The sequence below is a fragment of the Coregonus clupeaformis genome, chromosome 31, assembly GCF_020615455.1.
Source record: "Coregonus clupeaformis isolate EN_2021a chromosome 31, ASM2061545v1, whole genome shotgun sequence".
Lineage (NCBI taxonomy): Eukaryota > Metazoa > Chordata > Actinopteri > Salmoniformes > Salmonidae > Coregonus > Coregonus clupeaformis.
The window spans coordinates 28,307,378-28,331,272 of record NC_059222.1 but is presented as its reverse complement, the minus strand read 5'-3'; the positions used below and the strand labels follow the sequence as shown (position 1 = coordinate 28,331,272).

Here is a 23,895-nt window from a genome sequence, read left to right as displayed (position 1 = left end):
CCTGGAAGCTGAAAATGTCCCAGTTCTTCCATGGCCTGCATACTCACCAGACATGTCACCCATTGAGCATGTTTGGGATGCTAGAATCGACGTGTACGTCAGCATATTTTAGTTCCCGCCAATATCCAGCAACTTTGCACAGCCATTGAAGAGTGGAACAACATTCCACAGGCTACAATCAACAGCCTGATCAACTCAATGCAAAGGAGATGTGTCGCGCTACATGAGGCAAATAAATGGTGGTCACATCAGACACTGACTGGTTTTCTGATCCACACCCCTACCTTTTTTTAAAGGTATCTGTGGCCAACATGCATATCTGTATTCCCAGTCATATGAATTCCATAGATTATGGCCTAATTTATTTATTTCAATTGACGTATTTCCTTATATGAGCTGTAATTTAGTAAAATCGTTGAAATTGTTGAATGTTGCATTTATACTTTTGTTCACTGTATAACCATAAATCCCTCCAAAGCATTTACAAAATATATTAATTTCAAGGCATATCCAACAATATCTATACGCAGCAACCACAGGAGGTTGGTGGCACCTTAATTGGGGAGGACGAGCTCGTGGTAATGTCTGGAACGGAGTAAGTTCAATGGTATCAAACACATCGTTTCCATGTGTTTGATGCCATTCCATATTTTCCATTCCAACCATTATTATGAGCCATCCTCCCCTCAGCAGCCTAAACTGGCAGCAACAGCAAACCATTCTACCAAACAAGTGCCTAAATGCGCATAAATTAAAACATGACAAATAAAGTACAATGTGGACAATATTGCGGGTTACTTACGTCTGGGTATTGGAGGCACAGATATTAGAAATAAAATGGAGAAGGCTGGAGAAGTTCTTTACAACTGCCTGGATTGTTTGGCACTGAACTCAAAAACAAAGGAAATAAGGTATTTAACAAGTAAATGGCTTGCAGGTGCGCTCAGAACATATAAATGTATAGAGACCTGCATCTAGCTGATCTACGGTGTAATCATTAGTCCAAACAGTTGCTAACGAGAGTTTCTATTGGACAAATTCAGGTAGGTTTATCCCCGTTTCTGTCACGCTCTGGTTCCGGGACGTTGTTATAGAACCAGGGTGTGTTTGTATTGTTGGGTGTTGTGTGGGTTAGGTTGGGTATAGGGTGTGTTCGTTTTGTTGTGTGCTGTTTGGTTGGGGTGTCTAGGTGGTTGTCTTCCTTGTTTGTATTCATGTGACTCCCAATCGGAGGTAACGAATGACAGCTGTCGGCTCGTTATCTCTGATTGGGAGCCATATTTAAACTGTGTGGTTTCACCTTGTATTTTGTGGGTTTTTGTTCCTTTCAGTCAGTGTTGCTGTTGGACTTCATTTGAGTCGTCTTTTGTTTTGGATACGTTATTTAATAAAGTCATGTTTCTTGGACACGCTGCGCCTTGGTCCGCTTCCTCTATTACGACGACCGTGACAGAAAAACCCACCACAAAAGACCAAGCAGCGTGTCAAGCGGCAACAGGACCTACCTACACAGGATTTATGGACTCCCATAAAGGATTCATGGACATGGGAGGAGATTCTGGATGGTGAGGGGCCTTGGGATCAACCGGGAGAATATCGCCGTCCTCGTGAAGAGCGGGAGGCAGCTAAAGCCGAGAGGCGGCGATATGAGGAGGCAGCACGGAGGCAAGGCTGGAAGCCCGAGAGTACTACCCAAAAATTTCTTGGGGGGGGGCTAGAAGGGAGTGTGGCGAAGTCAGGTAGGAGACCTGCGCCTACTCCCTGGACTGACCGTGGAGAGCGAGAGTACGGGCAGACACCGTGTTACGCAGTAGAGCGCATGGTGTCTCCTGTACGCAGGCATAGCCCGGTTCGGTACATTCCGGCTCCACGTATCGGCCGGGCTAGACTGAGCATTGAGCCAGATGTCATGAGGCCGGCCCCACGCATCCGGTCACCAGTGCGTCTCCTCGGGCCGGCTTACATGGCACCAGCCTTACGCATGGTGTCCCCGGTTCGCCTACATAGCCCGGTGCGGGTTATTCCACCTCCCTGTACTGGTCAGGCGACGGGAGCATACAACCAGGTAAGGTTGGTCAGGCTCAGTGCTCAAGGGAGCCAGTACGCCTGCACGGTCCGGTATTTCCGGCACCACCTCCTGTCTCCAGTCCAGTACCACCAGTGCCTACACCACGCACTAAGCCTCCTGTGTGTTCCCAGGGTCCAGTATGCCCTGTTGCTGCTTCCCGCACTAGCCCTGAGATGCGTGTCCTCAGCCCGGTACCTCCAGTTCCGGCACCACGCATCAGGCCTACGGTGCGTCCCCCAGGGCCAAGCATGCCCTGTTGCTTCTCCCCGCACTAGCCCTGAGATGCGTGTCCTCAGCCCGGTACCTCCAGTTCCGGCACCACGCATCAGGCCTACGGTGCGTCCCCAGGGCCAAGCATGCCCTGTTGCTTCTCCCCGCACTAGCCCTAAGATGCGTGTCCTCAGCCCGGTACCTCCAGTTCCGGCACCACGCACCAGGCCTACGGTGCGCCTCAGACGGCCAGAGTCTGCCGTCTGCCCAACGGGGCCTGAACTGTCCGTCTGCCCAACGCCGTCTGAACTGCCCGTCTGCCCAACGGCGCCTGAACTGTCCGTCTGCCCAACGCCGTCTGAACTGCCCGTCTGCCCAACGGCGCCTGAACTGTCCGTCTGCCCAACGCCCGTCTGAACTGCCCCGTCTGCCCAACGGCGCCTGAACTGCCCGTCTGCCCAACGCCGTCTGAACTGTCCGTCTGCCCAACGCCGTCTGAACTGCCCGTCTGTACTGAGCCTGCAAAGCCGCCCGTCTGCCATGAGCCTTCAGAGCCGTCCGCCAGACCGGAGCCGCTAGAGCTCTCCGCCAGACAGGATCAGCCAGAGCCTTCCGCCAGACAGGATCAGCCAGAGCCTTCCGCCAGACAGGATCAGCCAGAGCCTTCCGCCAGACAGGATCAGCCAGAGCCTTCCGCCAGACAGGATCAGCCAGAGCCTTCTGCCAGACAGGATCAGCCAGAGCCTTCCGCCAGCCAGGATCCGCCAGAGCCGTCCAGCCAGGATCCGCCAGAGCCAGCCAGCCAGGATCCGCCATTCAGTCCGGTGCTGCCCCTCAGTCCGGTGCTGCCCCTCAGTCAGGTACTGCCCCTTAGCCCGGTGCTGCCCCTTAGCCCGGTGCTGCCCCTTAGCCCGGTGCTGCCCCTTAGTCCGGAGCTGCCCCTTTATCCAGGTGGGTTAGTTTGGAGGGTGGTCAGTGGGAGGAGGCTACTTAAGCAGTTTGTGACTGTGGTGGGGTGGGGATCACGACCGGGGCCAGAGCCGCCACCGTGGACAGACGCCCACCCAGACCCTCCCCTAGTCTTTATGTTGGTGCGCCCGGGTTCGCACCTTTAGGGGGTACTGTCACGCTCTGGTTCCGGGACGTTGTTATAGAACCAGGGTGTGTTTGTATTGTTGGGTGTTGTGTGGGTTAGGTTGGGTATAGGGTGTGTTCGTTTTGTTGTGTGCTGTTTGGTTGGGGTGTCTAGGTGGTTGTCTTCCTTGTTTGTATTCATGTGACTCCCAATCGGAGGTAACGAGTGACAGCTGTCGGCTCGTTATCTCTGATTGGGAGCCATATTTAAACTGTGTGGTTTCACCTTGTATTTTGTGGGTTTTTGTTCCTTTCAGTCAGTGTTGCTGTTGGACTTCATTTGAGTCGTCTTTTGTTTTGGATACGTTATTTAATAAAGTCATGTTTCTTGGACACGCTGCGCCTTGGTCCGCTTCCTCTATTTACGACGACCGTGACAGTTTCATTCCGTTTGCTTCCATTTAAGAAACGTTTTTCAACAGAATCGGCGGAATGAATACACCCCTGATCACCCGCACACACAGTTCACTTTCATAGCAGCCACAGACAGACAGTATCATCACTTTGCTCATTCTATAATTCCTTCTCACATCTATGCGCTCTCATCCGCTCACCTTTTCCCTTCGCTTGTGGGCTTCAGTGCACAACACAACAGCTGTCTATGACCAGTCGAAAAAACCTTTCCAAGCCAAACCTTCATACCATAACCGCTAACCGCTACATCGTTGTCACCATATTAGCTAACGTCATAGTCAACATAGCTACTAGAACTAAGTAGGCTAAATTAGTAGGCTAAATTAGCTAGCTACATTAGCTAGCTAAGGACGTGAAAGTGAAAGTGAAACAAATACAATGCAATATAGCTAAAGTGGGGAAAAAAAGTATTTAGTCAGCCACCAATTGTGCAAGTTCTCCCACTTAAAAAGATGAGAGAGGCCTGTAATTTTCATCATAGGTACACGTCAACAATGACAGACACATTTAGAAAAGAAAATCCAGAAAATCACATTGTAGGATTTTTAATGAATTTTTTTGCAAATTATGGTGGAAAATAAGTATTTGGTCACCTACAAACAAGCAAGATTTCTGGCTCTCACAGACCTGTAACTTCTTCTTTAAGAGGCTCCTCTGTCCTCCACTCGTTATCTGTATTAATGGCACCTGTTTGAACTTGTTATCAGTATAAAAGACACCTGTCCACAACCTCAAACAGTCACACTCTAAACTCCACTATGGCCAAGACCAAAGAGCTGACAAAGGACACCAGAAACAAAATTGTAGACCTGCACCAGGCTGGGAAGACTGAATCTGCAATAGGTAAGCAGCTTGGTTTGAAGAAATCAACTGTGGGAGCAATTATTAGGAAATGGAAGACATACAAGACCACTGATAATCTCCTTCGATCTGGGGCTCCACGCAAGATCTCACCCCGTGGGGTCAAAATGATCACAAGAACGGTGAGCAAAAATCCCAGAACCACACGGGGGGACCTAGTGAATGACCTGCAGAGAGCTGGGACCAAAGTAACAAAGCCTACCATCAGTAACACACTACGCCGCCAGGGACTCAAATCCTGCAGTGCAAGACGTGTCCCCCTGCTTAAGCCAGTACATGTCCAGGCCCGTTTGAAGTTTGCTAGAGTGCATTTGGATGATCCAGAAGAGGATTGGGAGAATGTCATATGGTCAGATGAAACTAAAATATAACTTTTTGGTAAAAACTCAACTCGTCGTGTTTGGAGGACAAAGAATGCTGAGTTACATCCAAAGAACACCATACCGACTGTGAAGCATGGGGGTGGAAACATCATGCTTTGAGGCTGTTTTTCTGCAAATGGACCAGGACGACTGATACGTGTAAAGGAAAGAATGAATGGGGCCATGTATCGTGAGATTTTGAGTGAAAACCTCCTTCCATCAGCAAGGCCATTGAAGATGAAACGTGGCTGGGTCTTTCAGCATGACAATGATCCCAAACACACCGCCCGGGCAACGAAGGAGTGGCTTCGCAAGAAGCATTTCAAGGTCCTGGAGTGGCCTAGCCAGTCTCCAGATCTCAACCCCATAGAAAATCTTTGGAGGGAGTTGAAAGTCCGTGTTGCCCAGCGACAGCCCCAAAACATCACTGCTCTAGAGGAGATCTGCATGGAGGAATGGGCCATAATACCAGCAACAGTGTGTGAAAACCTTGTGAAGACTTACAGAAAACGTTTGACCTGTGTCATTGCCAACAAAGGGTATATAACAAAGTATTGAGAAACTTTTGTTATTGACCAAATACTTATTTTCCACCATAATTTGCAAATAAATTCATTAAAAATCCTACAATGTGATTTTCTGGATTTTTTTTTCTCAATTTGTCTGTCATAGTTGACGTGTACCTATGATGAAAAGTACAGGCCTCTCTCATCTTTTTAAGTGGGAGAACTTGCACAATTGGTGGCTGACTAAATACTTTTTTCCCCCACTGTATCTCTCCCTCTCTCTCTCTGCTGCTTCTCCTTAATTTTAGAATAAATTAATTTGTTCAAAACTGTTCAAGTATTGTCTTTCTCTCTCTTTGAGTCAACTACTCACCACATTTTCTGCACTGCAGTGCTAGCTATCTGTAGTTTATGCTTTTAGTATTAGATTAATTCTCTGATCCTTTGATTGGGTGGACAACATGTCAGTTCATGCTGCAAGAGCTCTGATAGGTTGGAGGACGTCCTCCTGAAGTCGTCATAATTACTTTGTAACTCTATGGAAGGGGGGTGAGAACCATGGGCCTCCTAGGTTTTGTGTTGTATTCAATGTACCCAGAGGCAGACGGAAAATACCTGTCTTCCGGCTACGCCATGGTGCTACCCCAGAGAGTCCAGTTGAGGCTACTGTAGACCTTCATTGCAAAACAGTGTGTTTTAAAACCTCTTAAATGTAAAGTCCCCATATTTGGGGACCCTATTTGATTTGTTAAAATTCAATTCAGTCTGGTATGAGAACGGTAGCCCCTATCTTTATAAGGGCAGGCCAAGCCGATGACCTCATTTCAAGATGGCTGCTACCTACATTCCGGTTAGTGTTATGAAGCATAAACAAAATAAACACGGAATGCGTTGATACACACCGAAAGCCGGGACTCCACAGATCATGAGGATATCTTATTTGTCTGCCTGTGACCTACCGTTATTGATCACCAGCCCCGAGAGTCAATTACACAACGTTTTCAACAAACAGCAAACATCTTACAAGATAAGCCTCAATTTGGTCTGTGTTTGAGCTATAGCTACATGGGGGGTATCAAATTCATCCTTAGGTTGGTAGGAACAAATCTAGCCTATGTTATCTGATGATGTATGACTTAATGGCAACATTGAATTTCCACAGAGTGACTATATCTTTGCGCATCAAAAATATGATGTTGCCTGCTTACGCACTGTAGGCATCCATAGCCCCTGTATGTCCCCCGACACCACCACAATGTTTGAGAGAGGTTGGTGTTGTAGAAATTTAGTTTTTATAGTGAACAAGAACTTTTAGGCACATCCAGTGTGCAAAAACAGTGCAATTACCACATTCAGACACTTTAGAGAGGTTGATAGGACACTAGAATGTACCCTGGATACCCCATAATACCACCACAATGTTTGAGTGAGGTTGATATGGTGGAAATTGTGTTTTTATACTGAACAAATAGCATTTAGGGATTGCAAATATGTAATAGCACTGGAATTATCTAATTTACAGACATATGCCACTTTGGAGAGGTTTAGGGACACTTGGAAACGTCCCATGACCACACCTGACACCACTTACTAAAACATCTGCCCATTTCTAGTTGTTAGGTCTATCAATCCCATTTTGGGGTGAGATATTGTTCACATGTTGTGGAAGCTATCTGATGTGTTTCCAGCTCTAGTCATCAATAATTCACTTATAGCTTGTCAATGAAAGTTTACTTTCAAAATAAGAAAACACAAAAACTGTTATTTTGTGTGATCTTGTGCATTCTGAACGATGTAATTCCTATCTATCTTCTGATCATTTCCTCATAATCTCCCAGATGTCTTCTTTCCAAATATACCAAGTTTTTGCATGTCAGAATCATGTAATTACACATGAATAGCAGTTACTTTTGGGTATGTCTATTTAGGAGGAAATCTACATTTAGGAAACACCTTTTCCTGTTAAAAACCTGCTTCTTAAAATAAATGTTCTAATGGGGAGAGAGATAACAAGTGGAAAGATACAGAGATACAGAGAGAGAAAGAAGTAAAGTGACAGAAATAGATAAATAAATAACCATAACATGAGGATGTCATGCTTTAGGTTCAGGCAGGGGAATCTGGAGGTAAAAATAAACTGCAGTTTCTATATTTCTCTCCTCCTCCCTTCCTCCTCCTGTTTTTAGCTCAAGACATTTCTCATTCAGAGAGCAGTGTGTACCAGTCTGCCATAGGAGCACACGTGCAGGCTCCGGCACGTGCACTAACACTCACAGTGCTCAATGATGCAGGCACGACTAGAGAGGGAGGGATGGAGGGACAGAGATGGAGAGGGAGCAGAGACAGAGGAGGGGGAGCAAGGGATGAAGAGAGGGAAAGAGGTGGAGGGAGAAAGAGGAGAGGATGAGAGAAAGGAAGAGAGGTGACTCATTGAAACGACATCACTCAGAGAGAAGCATAAAAGAAGAACAAGATGAATAGAGACAAAGGGATGGAGAGAGTGAGATTGAATTGCTGCAGCTGGTTAATCAAACAGATTAATATTCCTTGGAGGAGAGGAGACACATGGGAATGCAGTTACATTCAGGTGGCACACACTGATGGGCTCCCCAGTGGCGCAGAGGTCTAAGGCACTGCATCTCAGACCCTGGTTAGATTCCAGGCTGTAGCACAATCTGGCCATGATTGGGAGTCCCATAGGGCGGCGCACAATTGGCCCAGCGTCGTCCGGTTTTGGCCGGGGTAGGCTGCCATTGTAAATAAGAATTTGTTCTTAACTGACTTGCTTAGTTAAATAAAGGTTAAATAAATAACACACACACACTAATACTTTATTGAAAGAGGGAGTTGTAATAACGATTGACCCTCTACTCTGCTGCACTTTACTCCCCTCCCCTGCTGTCTCTCTGTTCAGCTCTATGGAGGTATTCATTGTTTCCTTTCCAGGAACCACTACAGCTAACTGTCAATCCCAACTTAACTATACCAAACTTTAAGTTAATAGTCGTGACGGTGTGTGCATGCTTGCTTGTGTGTGTGTGTATGAGAGAGAGAGAGAGAGCGAGAGAGTGAGAGAGAGAGAGACAGAGAAGAGGTGTCTATATTGTTGCTTAAAATGTCTATACTGACCTCTTCTGGTTGATTGGCAGACTGCAGCTTCATTCTCATTGGCCAGAGCTGGTCAGGACCTGGGGAGCAGTCAGTCAGACCACTATCAGTTTCACTATGTAGTGCTGTACTCCATGAAGCCTCATTCATACCGCATGTAAGTATGCAATGCAAGAGCATTTGGCTGACATTTAGTGTTGCATACTTTAGCATAGTATTGCGATGCAACCATAGCTGCTGGAAGATGTTTTGAGTTTGGGGTGCTCTTTATAATAAAGCATTGCATGCTTCTACAGTATCATCGCATTTGCGTAGTGGCATACAGTTGAGCAGAGGTATTTTTAGAATTTGCACAGGTCCGATTGTTTTGGGTTGCATTTTATAAAACGCATTTCATACGACTCTACTTCATTTACATGACTGGAGACTTCAGCAGAATATTTTTTTATACTACACTGTGATGAGGTGTGAATGACGGAGTCAGGCGCAGGAGGTAAAACACCGAAATCCAGAGTTTATACAGTGTACATGAATAAAGCGCAGCAAGCGTAAAAAAACTTAGCACAAGGGAAAAATCCACCTTGGCTACATACAAGGAAAGAGTAGCTCAACCAAGCTACTCACTCTCACAATGAACAATCACTCACAAAGGACAAGGAGGCAGAGGGAACACTTATACACAGACTAATGAGGGAATGAGTACCAGGTGTGTGTGATTGACAAGACAAGACAAATGGAGTGATGATAAATAGAGCGGTAGTGGCTAGTAAGCCGGTGACGACGAACGCCGAAACCTGCCCGAGCAAGGAAGAGGGGCAGCCTCGGCTGAATTCGTGACAGTCCCCCCAGGAGGACACGGAGCAGGGCGAGTTGGATGGCGACGATGGAAGTCCCTCAACAGAGAGGGATCGAGGATAGCCCTCACCGGGACCCAGCACAGTTCCTCCGGACCATACCCTTCCCACTCCACGAGGTACTGAAGGCCCCACACCCGGCGCATCGAATCCACTATGGAACGGACAGAGTACGCCGGCGCCCCCTCGATGTCCAAAGGAGGTGGAGGGACCTCCCGCACCTCAGACTCCTGGAGCGGACCAGCCACCATCCGGCCTGAGGAGAGACACATGAAACGAGGGATTAATACGGTAATCAGGGGGGAGTAATAACCTATATGTGACCTCGTTGATTCTCCTCAGGACTGTGAGTGGCCCCACAAACCGCAGGCTCAGCTTCCGGCAGGGAAGGCGGAGGCGCAGATTCCGGGTCGAGAGCCATACCCGAGCCCCCGGTATAAAGACAGGGGCCTCACTGCGGTGACGGTCAGCGTTGGCCTTCTGACGACGCACGGCGCGTTGGAGGTGAACCTCCGCGCGCCGAAACCAGTCATCCACCGCAGGAGCTTCGGTCTGGCTCTGGTGCCACGGTGCCAGAACCGGTTGATAACCTGAAACACACTGAAATGGCGTTAGGTTCGTAGAGGAGTGCCGGAGAGAGTTCTGGGCATATTCTGCAGGAACACTGTCCACTCCCCCAGCCGGTCCTGGCAATAGGACCTCAGGAACCTACCCACATCCTGATTTACCCGTTCCACCTACCCATTACTCTCAGGGCGGAACCCAGAGGTCAGGCTGACCGAGACTCCAAGACGTTCCATGAACTCCTTCCAGACTTTTGACGTGAACTGGGGACCTCGGTCAGACACTATATCCTCTGGTACCCCGTAGTGCCGGAAGACGTGTGTAAACAGGGCCTCCGCAGTTTGCAGAGCCGTGGGGAGACCGGGCAGAGGAAGGAGGCGGCAGGCCTTCGAAAAGCGGTCCACAACGACCAGGATGGTGGTGTTCCCTTGAGAAAGAGGCAGATCAGTTAAAAAAAAACTTAAATGAGACCATGGTCTTTGTGGAACTGGTAAAGGTTTTAACTTACCTGCTGGGAGGTGCCTAGGTGCCTTACTCTAGGCGCACACTGAGCAGGAGGAAACATACACCCTCACGTCCTTAGCCAAGGTAGGCCACCAGTACTTCTCGGTCAGGCAGCGCACTCTACGACCGATACCTGGGTGACCAGAGGAGGGTGACGTGTGTGCCCAGTAGATCAGACGATCACAGATAAGTGCAGGCACATACTGCAGCCCAGCTGGACACTGCTGTGGAGATGGATCTGTGCGTAATGCCTGCGCTATATCTGTGTCCATTGCCCATACTACCAGCGCCAAAATGCATAAGTCTGGCAGTATGGGGTTATTGTCTCTGGGCCTCTCCTCTGTATCATACAGCCGGGACAGTGCGTTTGCCTGACACTCTCGCGACCACCCCGTGAGAACCCTCTGCGGCCATGAGAAGTGGGGTTGTGGAGTGCTAGCCACGGAATACCTAACACCACAGGGAAAGCAGGAGACTCAATGATGGAAAAAGTGACCTGCTCACAATGCGTCTCCTGTGTGATCATGGTGACTGGTACTGTGACTTCATTTATCAACCCGGACCCTAATGGTCGACTATCAAGTGCTCTGATGGGGCGTGGAATGGATAGGGGAACTAATTAAATACCCTGGCGGCGTGCAAAAGTTTTATCCATAAAGTTCACAGCTGCGCCTGAATCTACTAGCGCCTTACACTTGGGAACTCTCATGCAATCAGGGAAGTATATGGTATGGTACAGTGCACAGCAGAGGGCTCTGAACAAGTGTGGGTGCTCAATACCTGGGGTGATGCGAGAGTGCCCTGCCGGCCGCCTCCTGACCCAAAAGAGCGCTGACGACAACGTGTGGTGGAATGTCCCTTCGTGCCATCCGATCGGCACTGGCGCTGTCGTCCTCTGCTCTCTTGGTGCGCGGTACCACCCAGCTCCATGAGCTCTGGATCCGCGTTGGTCGGGGCGGGAACGGGCAGACCTCCTCCAGGACGTCCTCTGGTTGCCAGCAGGTTATCCAGACGAATGGCCATGTCCACCAGTTCGGTAAAAGACAAACTGGTGTCATGGCAGGCTAGCTCCCGTCGGACGTCCTCCCGTAGATGGCACTGGAACTGGTTGATTAGGGCCCGCTCGTTCCACCCGGATCCTGCTGCCAAATTCCAGAACTCCAGCGTGAACTCCTGTACTGTCCTCGTCCCCTGCCTCAAGTGGACCAGCTGCTCACCCGCCTCTCGACTCTCAGGTGGGTGATCGAAAACCGCCCGAAATAGGCAGGCGAACTCCCTGTAGTCCTCCAACGCGGCTCCTCCTTCTCTCCAAACCGCGTTGGCCCACTCCAGGGCTTTCCCCGAGAGGCAGGAAATGAGGACGGACACCTGCTCTCGATCTGATGGCGCCGGTCTGACACTGGAGCAGGACAGCTCCAGTTGGAGAAGGAATCCCTGACATAGAGCCAGCGTCCCATCGAACGCCCGTGGTCGAGATATCTGGATCCCTCCGGGTGCTGTGAAGTAGGTGCCTGGATCCGGTTGGCCAGCTGGTCTCGACGGATCGGTTCCTCTTCTCTCCAGGCGTTGGACGACCTGAAGAACCCGATCCATCGCTTCCCCCAAGCTGGCCAGCATCGTGGAATGTTCCTGGACCCTTACCACTATTCCAGGCATGCGCTCCTCTCCTGCTGACTCCATAGAGGTGAGTGATTCTGTGATGAGGTGTGAATAACGGAGTCAGGCACAGGAGGTAAAACACCGAAATCCAGAGTTTATACAGTGTACATGAATAAAGCGCAGCAAGCGTCAAAATGAAACTTAGCACAAGGGAAAAATCCACCTTGGCTACATACAAGGAAAGAGTAGCTCAACCGATCTATTCACTCTCACAATGAACAATCACTCACAAAGGACAAGGGGGCAGAGGGAACACTTATACACAGACTAATGAGGGAATGAGTACCAGGTGTGTGTGATTGACAAGACAAGACAAGACAAATGGAGTGATGATAAATGGAGCGGTAGTGGCTAGTAAGCCGGTGACGATGAACGCCAAAACCTGCCCGAGCAAGGAGGAGGGGCAGCCTCAGCTGAATTCGTGACATACACAAATGACAGAAATGAGTGTCTACTCTGACACTGACAAATGCAACCAATAGCCCAGGCCAATGAAAGAGGGGAGACACATAGATTGTACAATATTAGGAGGAAATGTAGATATTAAAGGCTACAGTAGGCTATAGGCTACTAAATAAACTTTCCAGTTCACTCACTCACCCAATGATGGCCGAATCGGATGTGCTCATTCCAATAGCCAAGATTCCAAATGTCAATATAGGCTACTTTGAAAAACAGAGCTGTTGGCTCAATATTGAAGTTGTTGAGAAAATATCTGGTAGCTTCTACATAAATATTAGTCTTATTCTTTCAACAGTAGGCAACATTTGCTTTCCAAAGTAAGTTGTTCCCCCATTGTATTTAGACATTTGCAAAAGGCCTATTGTAGCTGCTGTTCACTCACAGAAGCAGTGAACAAAAATAGAAAATAGAACCATAGAAATACAATCCATAGAACGGACATTCACATTTAAGTCAGGACTGGTAGCCATAGCAAGTGTACCCATGAGTTTACCAGTCAAATCAAATAAGAGTTTATTGGTCGTGTACACACTTTAGTAGATGTTATAGCGGGTGCAGCAAAACGCTTATGTTGCTAGCTCCTAACAGTGCAGTAAAATGTCAAACAAGTACGAAAATAATCAGAACAAATACAATGAACTACCCAAATATCATATTTTTGTCATTTAGCAGACGCTCTTATCCAGAGCAACTTACAGTTAGTGAGTGCATACATTATTTTTTTACTTTTTCATACTGGCCCCCCGTGGGAATCGAACCTACAACCCTGGCGTTGCAAACGCCATGCTCTACCAGCTGAGCTACTTCCCTGCTGGCCATTCCCTCCCCTACCCTGGGCCAATTGTGCGCCGCCCCATGGGTCTCCCGGTCACGGCCAGCTACGATAGAGCCTGCATTCGAACCAGGATCTCTAGTGGCACAGCTAGCACTGCGATAAAGTGCCTTAGACCACTGCGCCACTCGCCACTTAGTATCAGTAATCCAAATGCAATCTATGTGTGTATACACCGAAAATATATACTAAGAATTATATGTACAGCAGTAGATATACACTGAATGTACAAAACATTAGCAACAACTTCCTACTATTGAGTTACACCCCCTTTAGCACTCAGAACAGCCTCAATTCGTCGGGGCATGGACTCTACAAGGTGTCGAAAGCATTCCACAGGGATGCTGGCCCATGTTGACTCCAATTCTTCCCACAGTTGTGTAAAGTTGGCTAGATGTCCTTTGGATGTCCATTCTTGATACACCAGGGAAACTGTTGAGCGTGAAAACCCCAGCAGCATTGCAGTTCTTGACACACTCAAACAGGTACGCCTGGCACCTACTACCATACCCCATTCAAAGGCACTTAAATATTTTGTCTTGCCCATTCACCCTCTGAATGGCACACATGCACAATCCATGTCTCAATTATCTCAAGACTTAAAGATCCTTCTTTAACCGGTCTCCTCCCCTTCATCTACACTGATCGAAGTGGATTTAACAAGTGACATCGATAAGGGATCATAGCTTTCACCTGGATTCACCTGGAATCATAGCTTTCACCTGGATTCACCTAGTCAGTCCATATTATGGAAGAGCTTGTTTTGTACACTCAGTTTATTAGAGTGAGCTATGTCAAGAATCCCATATATAACTATGCAGTGTGTATAAACAGTGTAACAAAAATGCAATGTACAGTTACAGGTAACTGCTAAAATAAAGGAAATACTGAGCTGGCAGAACCGCAAAAACAGCTTCAATACGCTTTGGCATACAGTGCCTTGCAAAAGTATTCATCCCCCTTGGCGTTTTTTCCTATTTTGTTGCATTACAACCTGTAATTTAAATTGATTTTTATTTGGATTTCATGTAATGGGCATACACAAAATAGTCCAAATTGGTGAATTGAAATGAAAAAAAAGTATTTGTTTCAAGAAATTATAAAAAATAAATAACGGAAAAGTGGTGCGTGCATATGTATTCACCCCCTTTGCTATGAAGCCCCTAAATAAGATCTGGTGCAACCAATTACCTTCAGAAGTCACATAATTAGTTAAATAAAGTCCATCTGTGTGCAATCTAAGTGTCACATGATCTCAGTATATATACACCTGTTCTGAAAGGCCCCAGAGTCTGCAACACAACTAAGCAAGGGGCACCACCAAGCAAGCGGCACCATGAAGACCAAGGAGCTCTCCAAACAGGTCAGGGACAAAGTTGTGGAGAAGTACAGATCAGAGTTGGGTTATAAAAAAAGATCTGAAACTTTGAACATCCCACGGAGCACCAATAAATCCACTAAATTCCATTAAATTCACCCCGCTCCTCCGCACACTCGCTTCCAGTTGAGGCTCGCATCTACTACAAGACCATGGTGCTTGCCTACGGAGCTGTGAGGGGAACGGCACCTCCTTACCTTCGGGCTCTGATCAGACCCTACACCCAAACGAGGGCACTACGTTCATCCACCTCTGGCCTGCTAGCTCCCCTACCTCTACGAAAGCACAGTTCCCACTCAGCCCAGTCAAAGCTATTTGCTGCTCTGGCACCCCAATGGTGGAAAAAGCTCCCCCACGACGCCAGGACAGCGGAGTCACTGACCACCTTCCGGAGACACTTGAAACCCTACCTCTTTAAGGAATACCTGGAATAGTATAAAGTAATCCTTGGAGTATCTGTCCATAGGACCACTTTAAGCCGTACACTCCACAGAGCTGGGCTTTACGGAGAGTGGCCAGAAAAAAAGCCATTGCTTAAAGACAAAAATAAGCAAACACGTTTGGTGTTTGCCAAAAGGCAAGTGGGAGACTCCCCAAACATATGGAAGAAGGTACTCTGGTCAGATGAGACTAAAATTGAGCTTTTTGGCCATCAAGGAAAACGCTATGTCTGGCGCAAACCCAACACCTCTCATCACCCCGAGAACACCATCCCCACAGTGAAGCATGGTGGTGGCAGCATCATGCTGTGGGGATGTTTTTCATTGGCAGGGACTGGAAAACTGGTCAGAATTGAAGGAATGATGGATGGCGCTAAATACAGGGAAATTCTTGAGGGAAACCTGTTTCAGTCTTCCAGAGATTTGAGACTGGGACCGAGGTTCACCTTCCAGCAGGACAATGACCCTAAGCATACTTCTAAAGCAACACTCGAGTGGTTTAAGGGGAAACATTGAAATGTCTTGGAATGGCCTAGTCAAAGCCCAGACCTCAATCCAATTGAGAATCTGTGGTATGACTTAAAGATTGCTGTACACCAGCGGAACCCATCCAACTTGAAGGAGCTTTAGCAGTTTTGCCTTGAAGAATGGGCAAAACTCCCAGTGGTTAGATGTGCCAAGCTTATAGAGACATACCCCAAGAGACTTGCAGCTGTAATTGCTGCAAAAGGTGGCTCTACAAAGTATTGACTTTTGGGGGGTGAATAGTTATGCACGCTCCAGTTTTCTTTCTTTTTTTGTCTTATTTCTTGTTTGTTTCACAAGAAAAAATATTTTGCATCTTCAAAGTGGTAGGCATGTTGTGTAAATGAAATGATGGTGGTGGAAAACGCTGTCTCAGGCGTCACTCCAGAATCTCCCATAAGTGTTCAATTTAAATTGAATAAAATTTTGTCACATCCTTCGTAAACAACAGATGTAGACTAACAGTGAAATTCTTACTTACGGGCCCTTCCCAACAATGCAGTGAGAAAAAAAGGAAAACAATAGAAAAACAATAACACAAGGAATAAATACACAATGAGTAACGATAACTTGGCTACATACAGTGAGGGAAAAAAGTATTTGATCCCCTGTTGATTTTGTACATTTGCCCACTGACAAAGAAATTATCAGTCTATAATTTTAATGATAGGTTTATTTGAACAGTGAGATGTCAAAAATTTTATAAATTGATTAGCATTTTAATGAGGGAAATAAGTATTTGACCCCCTCTCAATCAGAAAGATTTCTGGCTCCCAGGTGTCTTTTATACAGGTAACGAGCTGAGATTAGGAGCACACTCTTAAAGGGAGTGCTCCTAATCTCAGCTTGTTACCTGTATAAAAGACACAGGTCCACAGAAGCAATCAATCAATCAGATTCCAAACTCTCCACCATGGCCAAGACCAAAGAGCTCTCCAAGGATGTCAGGGACAAGATTGTAGACCGACACAAGGCTGGAATGGGCTACAAGACCATCGCCAAGCAGCTTGGTGAGAAGGTGACAACAGTTGGTGCGATTATTCGCAAATGGAAGAAACACAAAATAACTGTCAATCTCCCTCGGCCTGGGGCTCCATGCAAGATCTCACCTCGTGGAGTTGCAATGATCATGAGAACAGTGAGGAATCAGCCCAGAACTACACGGGAGGATCTTGTCAATGATCTCAAGGCAGCTGGGACCATAGTCACCAAGAAAACTATTGGTAACACACTACGCCGTGAAGGACTGAAATCCTGCAGCGCCCGCAAGGTCCCCATGCTCAAGAAAGCACATATACAGGGCCGTCTGAAGTTTGCCAATGAACATCTGAATGATTCAGAGGAGAACTGGGTGAAAGTGTTGTAGTCAGATTAGACCAAAATGGAGCTCTTTGGCATCAACTCAACTCGCCGTGTTTGGAGGAGGAGGAACGCTGCTTATGACCCCAAGAACACCATCCCCACCGTCAAACATGGAGGTGGAAACATTATGCTTTAGGGGTGTTTTTCTGCTAAGGGGACAGGACAACTTCACCGCATCAAAGGGATGACGGACAGGGCCATGTACCGTCAAATCCTTCCCTCAGCCAGGGCATTGAAAATGGGTCGTGGATGGGTATTCCAGCATGACAATGACCCAAAACACACAGCCAAGGCAACAAAGGAGTGGCTCAAGAAGAAGCACATTAAGGTCCTGGAGTGGCCTAGCCAGTCTCCAGACCTTAATCCCATAGAAAATCTGTGGAGGGAGCTGAAGGTTCGAGTTGCCAAATGTCAGCCTCGAAACCTTAATGACTTGGAGAAGATCTGCAAAGAGGAGTGGGACAAAATCCCTCCTGAGATGTGTGCAAATCTGGTGGCCAACTACAAGAAACGTCTGACCTCTGTGATTGCCAACAAGGGTTTTGCCACCAAGTACTAAGTCATAATTTGCAGAGGGGTCAAATACTTATTTCCCTCATTAAAATGCAAATCAATTTATAACATTTTTGACATGCGTTTTTCTGGATTTTTTGTTGTTGTTAATCTGTCTCTCACTGTTCAAATAAACCTACCATTAAAATTATAGACTGATCATGTCTTTGTCAGTGGGCAAACGTACAAAATCAGCAGGGGATCAAATACTTTTTTCCCTCACTGTACACAGGGTACCAGTACCGAGTCAATGTGCAGGGGTATGAGGTAATTGAGGTAGATATGTACATATAGGTAGGGATCTCAATTGTGTTAAGATTATATTTCTATGGCGGCAACTCAACAAGCTGTTTGATATTTGGTGAGTGTGCTGCCCAAATTGTGGCTCTCTGGTGTAGTATTTTGAAAGATTTTATTGATGTCTGTTCAGACAGGAGTAATAACATTTTGGAAAATGTATTTGAATTTATCAGAAGGTGGTGCTGCAGCACCTCCAGCACCCCTACTTCGCGCGGCTATGGGCGAAACTGTGCAGGGAAGCCATTTTGTATAGCTAATTGCTCAGGTACAGTATAAATAAGGCTTAAATGCCATGATACCCAGGCTCCTCCCTTCAAAGAGAAAGCAGCCAATGAGAAGACAGAGCCAGATGAGTGATTACGCCCCAGTAAGAGAGCAGTGGTAATAACTTTATTGCAAAAATACAGGATCCCTCTTTCCCTCGTTCGCCAAGCAATGATACCCAGTACCAACACACACACACACACACAAACAAACACATCTCTCTCTCTAAAAACGACTCCTAGCCCTCTTTCATCCTCACTTCATCTCTATTTCACACACAGGACATACTTTTATCTCCTCTCTACTTCATCCTTTCTTTCATTCATCGTCGCTCTTTCTTCCTCTCTCTCTTTGCATTGAATTTCCATTGGCTGTTCCAAGCATAGTATACACAGTATGCCTTCTTACTACATAGTGAACCACTTCAGTACTATGTATGTATATGGCACAAATCGGAAATCACACCCTATTCCCTATGTAGGGCTCTAGCCAAAATTGGTGTGTACTACATAGGGAGTTGGGTGCCATTTGAGATCGAGCCTATGACTTACTACAGAGTTCAACAGCAGCATTTAATCACGTATCTTCTTTACTTAATTTCGTAAATAAAGCGTCCGTTCGTGGGCGTGTCCACTTCCTGCCTGTCAGGTCAGAGGTCAAGGGTCAGGAGGGAAGGTTGATTTGCATAGCAGACTCATGCGCTACAGTTGGCTACATTCTCCAACATCCACAACACAAACAGCAACAAAATAAACAAATTAATAAATACATTTTTTTTTAAATCACAATGTTAAAGACAGATCTGTGTCTTTGTCTAAGTGCCAACCTTTGGTTTAAATACAACAATCATGTATCAGTTCTGTCTAGATCTCATTCTGCACTGGGCCATTGGTCTCCAAATAGGGATTAGTTATAATGTATTAAATGTATGTACTTATTATGTATGTACTGTACATACATATTATATGTACATATTATGTCATAACATGTTCAGTAGGTTAAATCATATCGTAACATTTTCAAGACATGTCAGTGTTATTCAGTTAGGGGTAAGTCAGATAAATAAAATGTGTTACTTACTAACCCTGTTATAACTGGAGGATGAGAGACATTTCCATGATAAAAGTATATCATGTCATGGCCTTAAAATATATCTCTAATACATACAGTACATATAAAGTATATTTATAATATAGTGTTTCACCATTCATATCTGAGTAACATCAGGGTCAGAGCTGAACTGAAAGGTCCAGAAGATAAAGAATCTCAGTAACTAAGAACCAATCATGTTAACCTGAGGCCTCAAATAAATTAGATTACATTTACCCTTCATCAAGTACACTTCAGCAAGTACCATTAAGCTAGTACACTTTCCTAAGTACCCTTCAACAAATACCCTTCCCAAATTACAATTTAGTTCCATTACCCTACCTCTATCATAGCTCTCTCTCACGTTACATCAGGTGTGCAAAAAAAATAAAAGGTAGTTTCTCCCGATAGAAATGGGAGAGCAGCGTTAGCCATTACAACGGTCAGTCAGGTGACCTCCAGCTGGACACTTGTGAAGGTCACTCAATTCAGGACCAGGAGTCACCACTAAAGTTATCAATATCTTCATTATTATCATTATTAATATGAACATTCCATAAGGTCTTAATAACATACAGGTTTCATATATCGTTTTTCTGTACATGACTTTAGTTATTATTAGAGTTCAGTCTATACGTAGCTATGTAGGCACGTACGCACTAGTCCTGGGGTTCCTGTGGAAACAACATATCCAGGTGTGCTGTGCTGTCATCAGACAGGAAATGCCCATGAAGAAAAAGGAAGAAGCCGTGGCTTATCAGTAACCCCCTGTGGATCTTTCAGTCACCTAAAGGTTCCAGAGCAACCTCTGATTGAGGCAGATAAAGCAGGGAGATCAGAGGCTAAACCAGGCTAGCTAATCTACTCCCTCCTTTATAGACCCAAAGAGGGGCAGGCTAGCAGGATAACGTTCAGAGTCTGACTATATTAGGAGGCTAACAGGCTAGCAAGTCACAAGCTAGCTAGCTAGAAGAGTAATTAGGTGAGTTTGTTGTTTTGGGTTTCAGAGTAATTCCTGCTAAGGGGGACTGAGAATGACTGCATAGACTGAATAGTTGAAGAAGGGCGGAGGGCGCGAGATGGGGATAGAGGGAGGTTAGTAGACCACTGAGGGACGGACGTGGGGAGAGGTGTGTGTTTGAGGTTGGGGGGTCCTAGACCAACCCCCTATTGTGGCGGTGGGTGAGGTGCAGGGCTGCCTTGGAAGCGGTGTGGAGGGTTAGGACTCCGGATGTCTGCCCTAGGAGCTGCCTGTAGCGGTGTGGAGGGTAAGGACCGCAAAGAGCTGTCCTGGGAGGTGCCTTTAGCGGTGTGGAGGGTTAGGATCCCAGAGAGCTGCCCTGGGAGGTGCCTGTAGCACTGTGGAGGGTTAGGACCCTAGAAGGCTGCCCTGGGATGTGCCTGTAGCAGTGTGGAGGGTTAGGACCCTAGAGGTCCAACCTGGGATGTGCTTGTAGCGGTGTGGAGGGTTAGGACCCCAGAGAGCTGCCCTACGAGTTTCCTGTAATGGTGTGGAGGGTAAGGACCCCATCAAGCTGCCCTGGGAGGTGCCTGTAGCAGTGTGGAGGGTTAGGAGCCCAGAGAGCTGCCCTAGGAGGTTCCTGTAGCGTAGATGCATATGGAGGCAGGTCAGTGGTCTGAAGACCACTGTCTTAAGTGGTCTGAAGTCAGCTTCACCCCCATCAGACACCAGAAACTCCCCACGCCATTGGGCATCTCCTGCAGGGGGAGGGACAACACAGTGACGGACAGGCCCCAGAGGTGAAGGGTAAGGGGTCATGAAAGGACTGGGTGATGATAATGATGATTATGAAGACGAAGATAATGAAGTTGAGGTGTGTGAGTGAGTGAGTGAGTGAGTGAGTGAGTGAGTGAGTGAGTGAGTGAGTGAGTGAGTGAGTGAGTGAGTGAGTGAGTGAAAGAGAACAGTGTGATGATAGTGCAGATGAGAATTGGAGGTAAAAACAGAGATGCAGCTCTACAACATGACCACTGGAGTGCAGCAGTGCGTGTGTGTGTGTCAGTTGAGGCTGCTTAGGGGAAGACGCCTCATAATAATGGCTGGAACGGAGCCAATGGAATGGCATCAAACACATGGAAACCATGTTTTTGATACCATTCCACTGATTCCACTCCAGCCATTACCACGAGCCCGTTCTCTCCAATTAAGTTACCACCAACCTCCTGTGGTGTTTGTGTATGATAAACTCACAAAGCTGCGTGCTGCAGTGAGACGATGGCGACGCGGGTTGATGACTGTGCCGCTCAGACTGCGGACAATTGTGCTGTTGCTGTCAGTCCGGTACACACTCCTCTCCATGTTGGTGTTGGGAGTGAGGGAGCGGGCTGGCCCTCTTACCCCACACTGCAGCCTCCCGGCCGGGCTGCCACCTAGACACACGCAGGGTAAAAGCTGGAGGTCAGGGATCATACACACTATATACACACATAGCTTCATACACACACTAGACACACAGCTACTGTACATACACACTTCAAACATAAACACACATACACACAACTACAATATCTACAGTACGTACCTCTACTTCCTGCCTGGAGGCTGGCCCGGTACAGGAAGTCCAGCTCTGATAACTCCGCCTCCTCAGGGTCACAGGTGTCATGCTGCCCAGGGGCAGGCTGGGAGTTGTATTTTCGGTGGGAGAGGTGTGCCTTAATGGGGAGGCAGCAGTCTGGAGGTGTGTCATATGGCGTAACCACGGCATCTGGGCGGTCCAAGCTCCAGGAGGACCAATGACTTGTGATGGTGTTGGAGGCAGAACCTTGATTGGGCCAATCAGAAGAGACGGTGGGGGGAGAGGGGTGGGGCTGACTGCGGGATGAGGGGGGGGTGGGTGTAGGGTCAGACTGTTTGTGTGGGGGCTCAGGGTTTGTATATATGTGTGAGGAGTCAGGGTTTGAATGTGGGGGTGGAGGTTGTGTGTGTTGGGAGTCAGAGTGTGAATATGTGTGTGAGGGGGTAGTGTGTGTGTCTGATATATCCCAGAGTCTGAGAGGTAGAGAGGGAAGAGAGATGGCCAGGTGTCTGCCTAGAGGTCTCACACACACACCCCCAACCTGTAACAACTCTTCCAGCCTCATCCCCTGTCTTTCCTCACCCCTCCTCACCCGCTCCCCCTCCTCAACTTTCCTCAGTCCCTGTCCCCTGACCTCACTCATCCCCCCATCCTCCTCCCTCCTGACCTGTTCTCTCCCCTCCTCAACCTGTGCTGGGGGGTTGTTGGTGGGAGGGGGTTGGAGGGATGAGTGGAAAGGGATAAGGTTGGGGGAGGGTCTATAGGAGAGAGAGGGCTGGCCAGGGCCCAGGGCTGCATCCTGGTAGGCTGGCCGGACCTCTTCCCCCTCCTGATTGGGCGTCAGCAGTACTTGGAGCGGGCCAGGCTGTTCACTGATTGGGCGACAGGAGAAAAGGGGCAGATCAGAGACGCTCAGCAGCCATTCACAATCAGAATAAATAAAGGATTTTTTTTAAACACTTAAAATGAAATATGTTGAAATAAAAGCATCTTATGTCAGGCTCATGACTGTGTAATGTAGGATTTATAAAGCTATAAGACACTTAATCATCAAGACACCAGTCAGCAAGCAAGCACACAAACACACAAACACAATCCACCACCCCCCACATTAACTCTCTACATCTCCGCTGGCTCAGTAATTACCCAGCAGCCTTTGCAGCAGTCACCCATTAATCACAGCTCAACGTTGATCAATAGAAGAGGAGAGGAAGAGAAAAATAAAGAACCAGATAGAGGAGAGGAAAAAAGAATAATAAGGGAATAAAGAATAAATGAGATAGAGGTGTTAAGAACAAGACATAGTAGGAGAGGAAGAGGGGAATAAATAACGAGATGGAAGAGAGGAGTAAAGAATGAGGGGAAAGCACTAGTCTCCTCTCCTCATCTTCCCCTGCTGACTACATATACAGTACACCTCCCATCCAACACAGCATCAGCCCCTCACGAACAGACAGACAGGCAGAAAGGCAGACAGACCTGCAGCCCACTCCTAGACAGGTCTGGACCAGATATCTCACCATCAACACAACAAGTACCAGTACAAACCAGTAAAGACCAGCATTGACCAACACAGACAAATACAGACCAGTACAGACCACCTATCTCAGAGCAGAAACACTTTCCACTCCACGACACACAGAGGAGTTAGTTTTTGTTTTGGACAGGCAGAGCTGGGACACACACAGAAGGGTCCTGGGGTGGGTTTTGGGGACACACAGGGGACAGTTATGGTACCTGAGATGCCCCTGTGGACGGGCGCTTCTTGTCTCCTGCTCCAAATCCTGTGTGATTGGTTCCCAAGTGCTCCTCATGCACGCAGCTACAGCCAATCCACTATGAGCATTAGCCTCATGCAAGGGGCTGAGCACAGCTGGGAATGTTAACGAGAGATGGAAAGAGAGAGAGAG

The 23,895-nt window shown here is 47.3% G+C and overlaps 1 protein-coding gene across 1 annotated transcript in view; it reads right to left on the bottom strand.

The window, feature by feature from the left end:
- Nucleotides 1-18,445: 18,445 nt before the first annotated feature.
- Nucleotides 18,446-23,895, bottom strand: part of LOC121547014 (inactive ubiquitin carboxyl-terminal hydrolase 54) — a 33,556-nt gene continuing 28,106 nt past the window's right edge. The window contains exons 16-19 of the mRNA XM_045209936.1: nt 23,723-23,858; nt 21,992-22,857; nt 21,661-21,839; nt 18,446-21,167 (exon numbers count right to left, since the gene is read on the bottom strand). Coding sequence (XP_045065871.1) covers nt 21,078-21,167; nt 21,661-21,839; nt 21,992-22,857; nt 23,723-23,858 — 1,271 coding nt within the window. The 3' untranslated portion in view covers nt 18,446-21,077. The remainder of the gene's footprint in view (nt 21,168-21,660; nt 21,840-21,991; nt 22,858-23,722; nt 23,859-23,895) is intronic.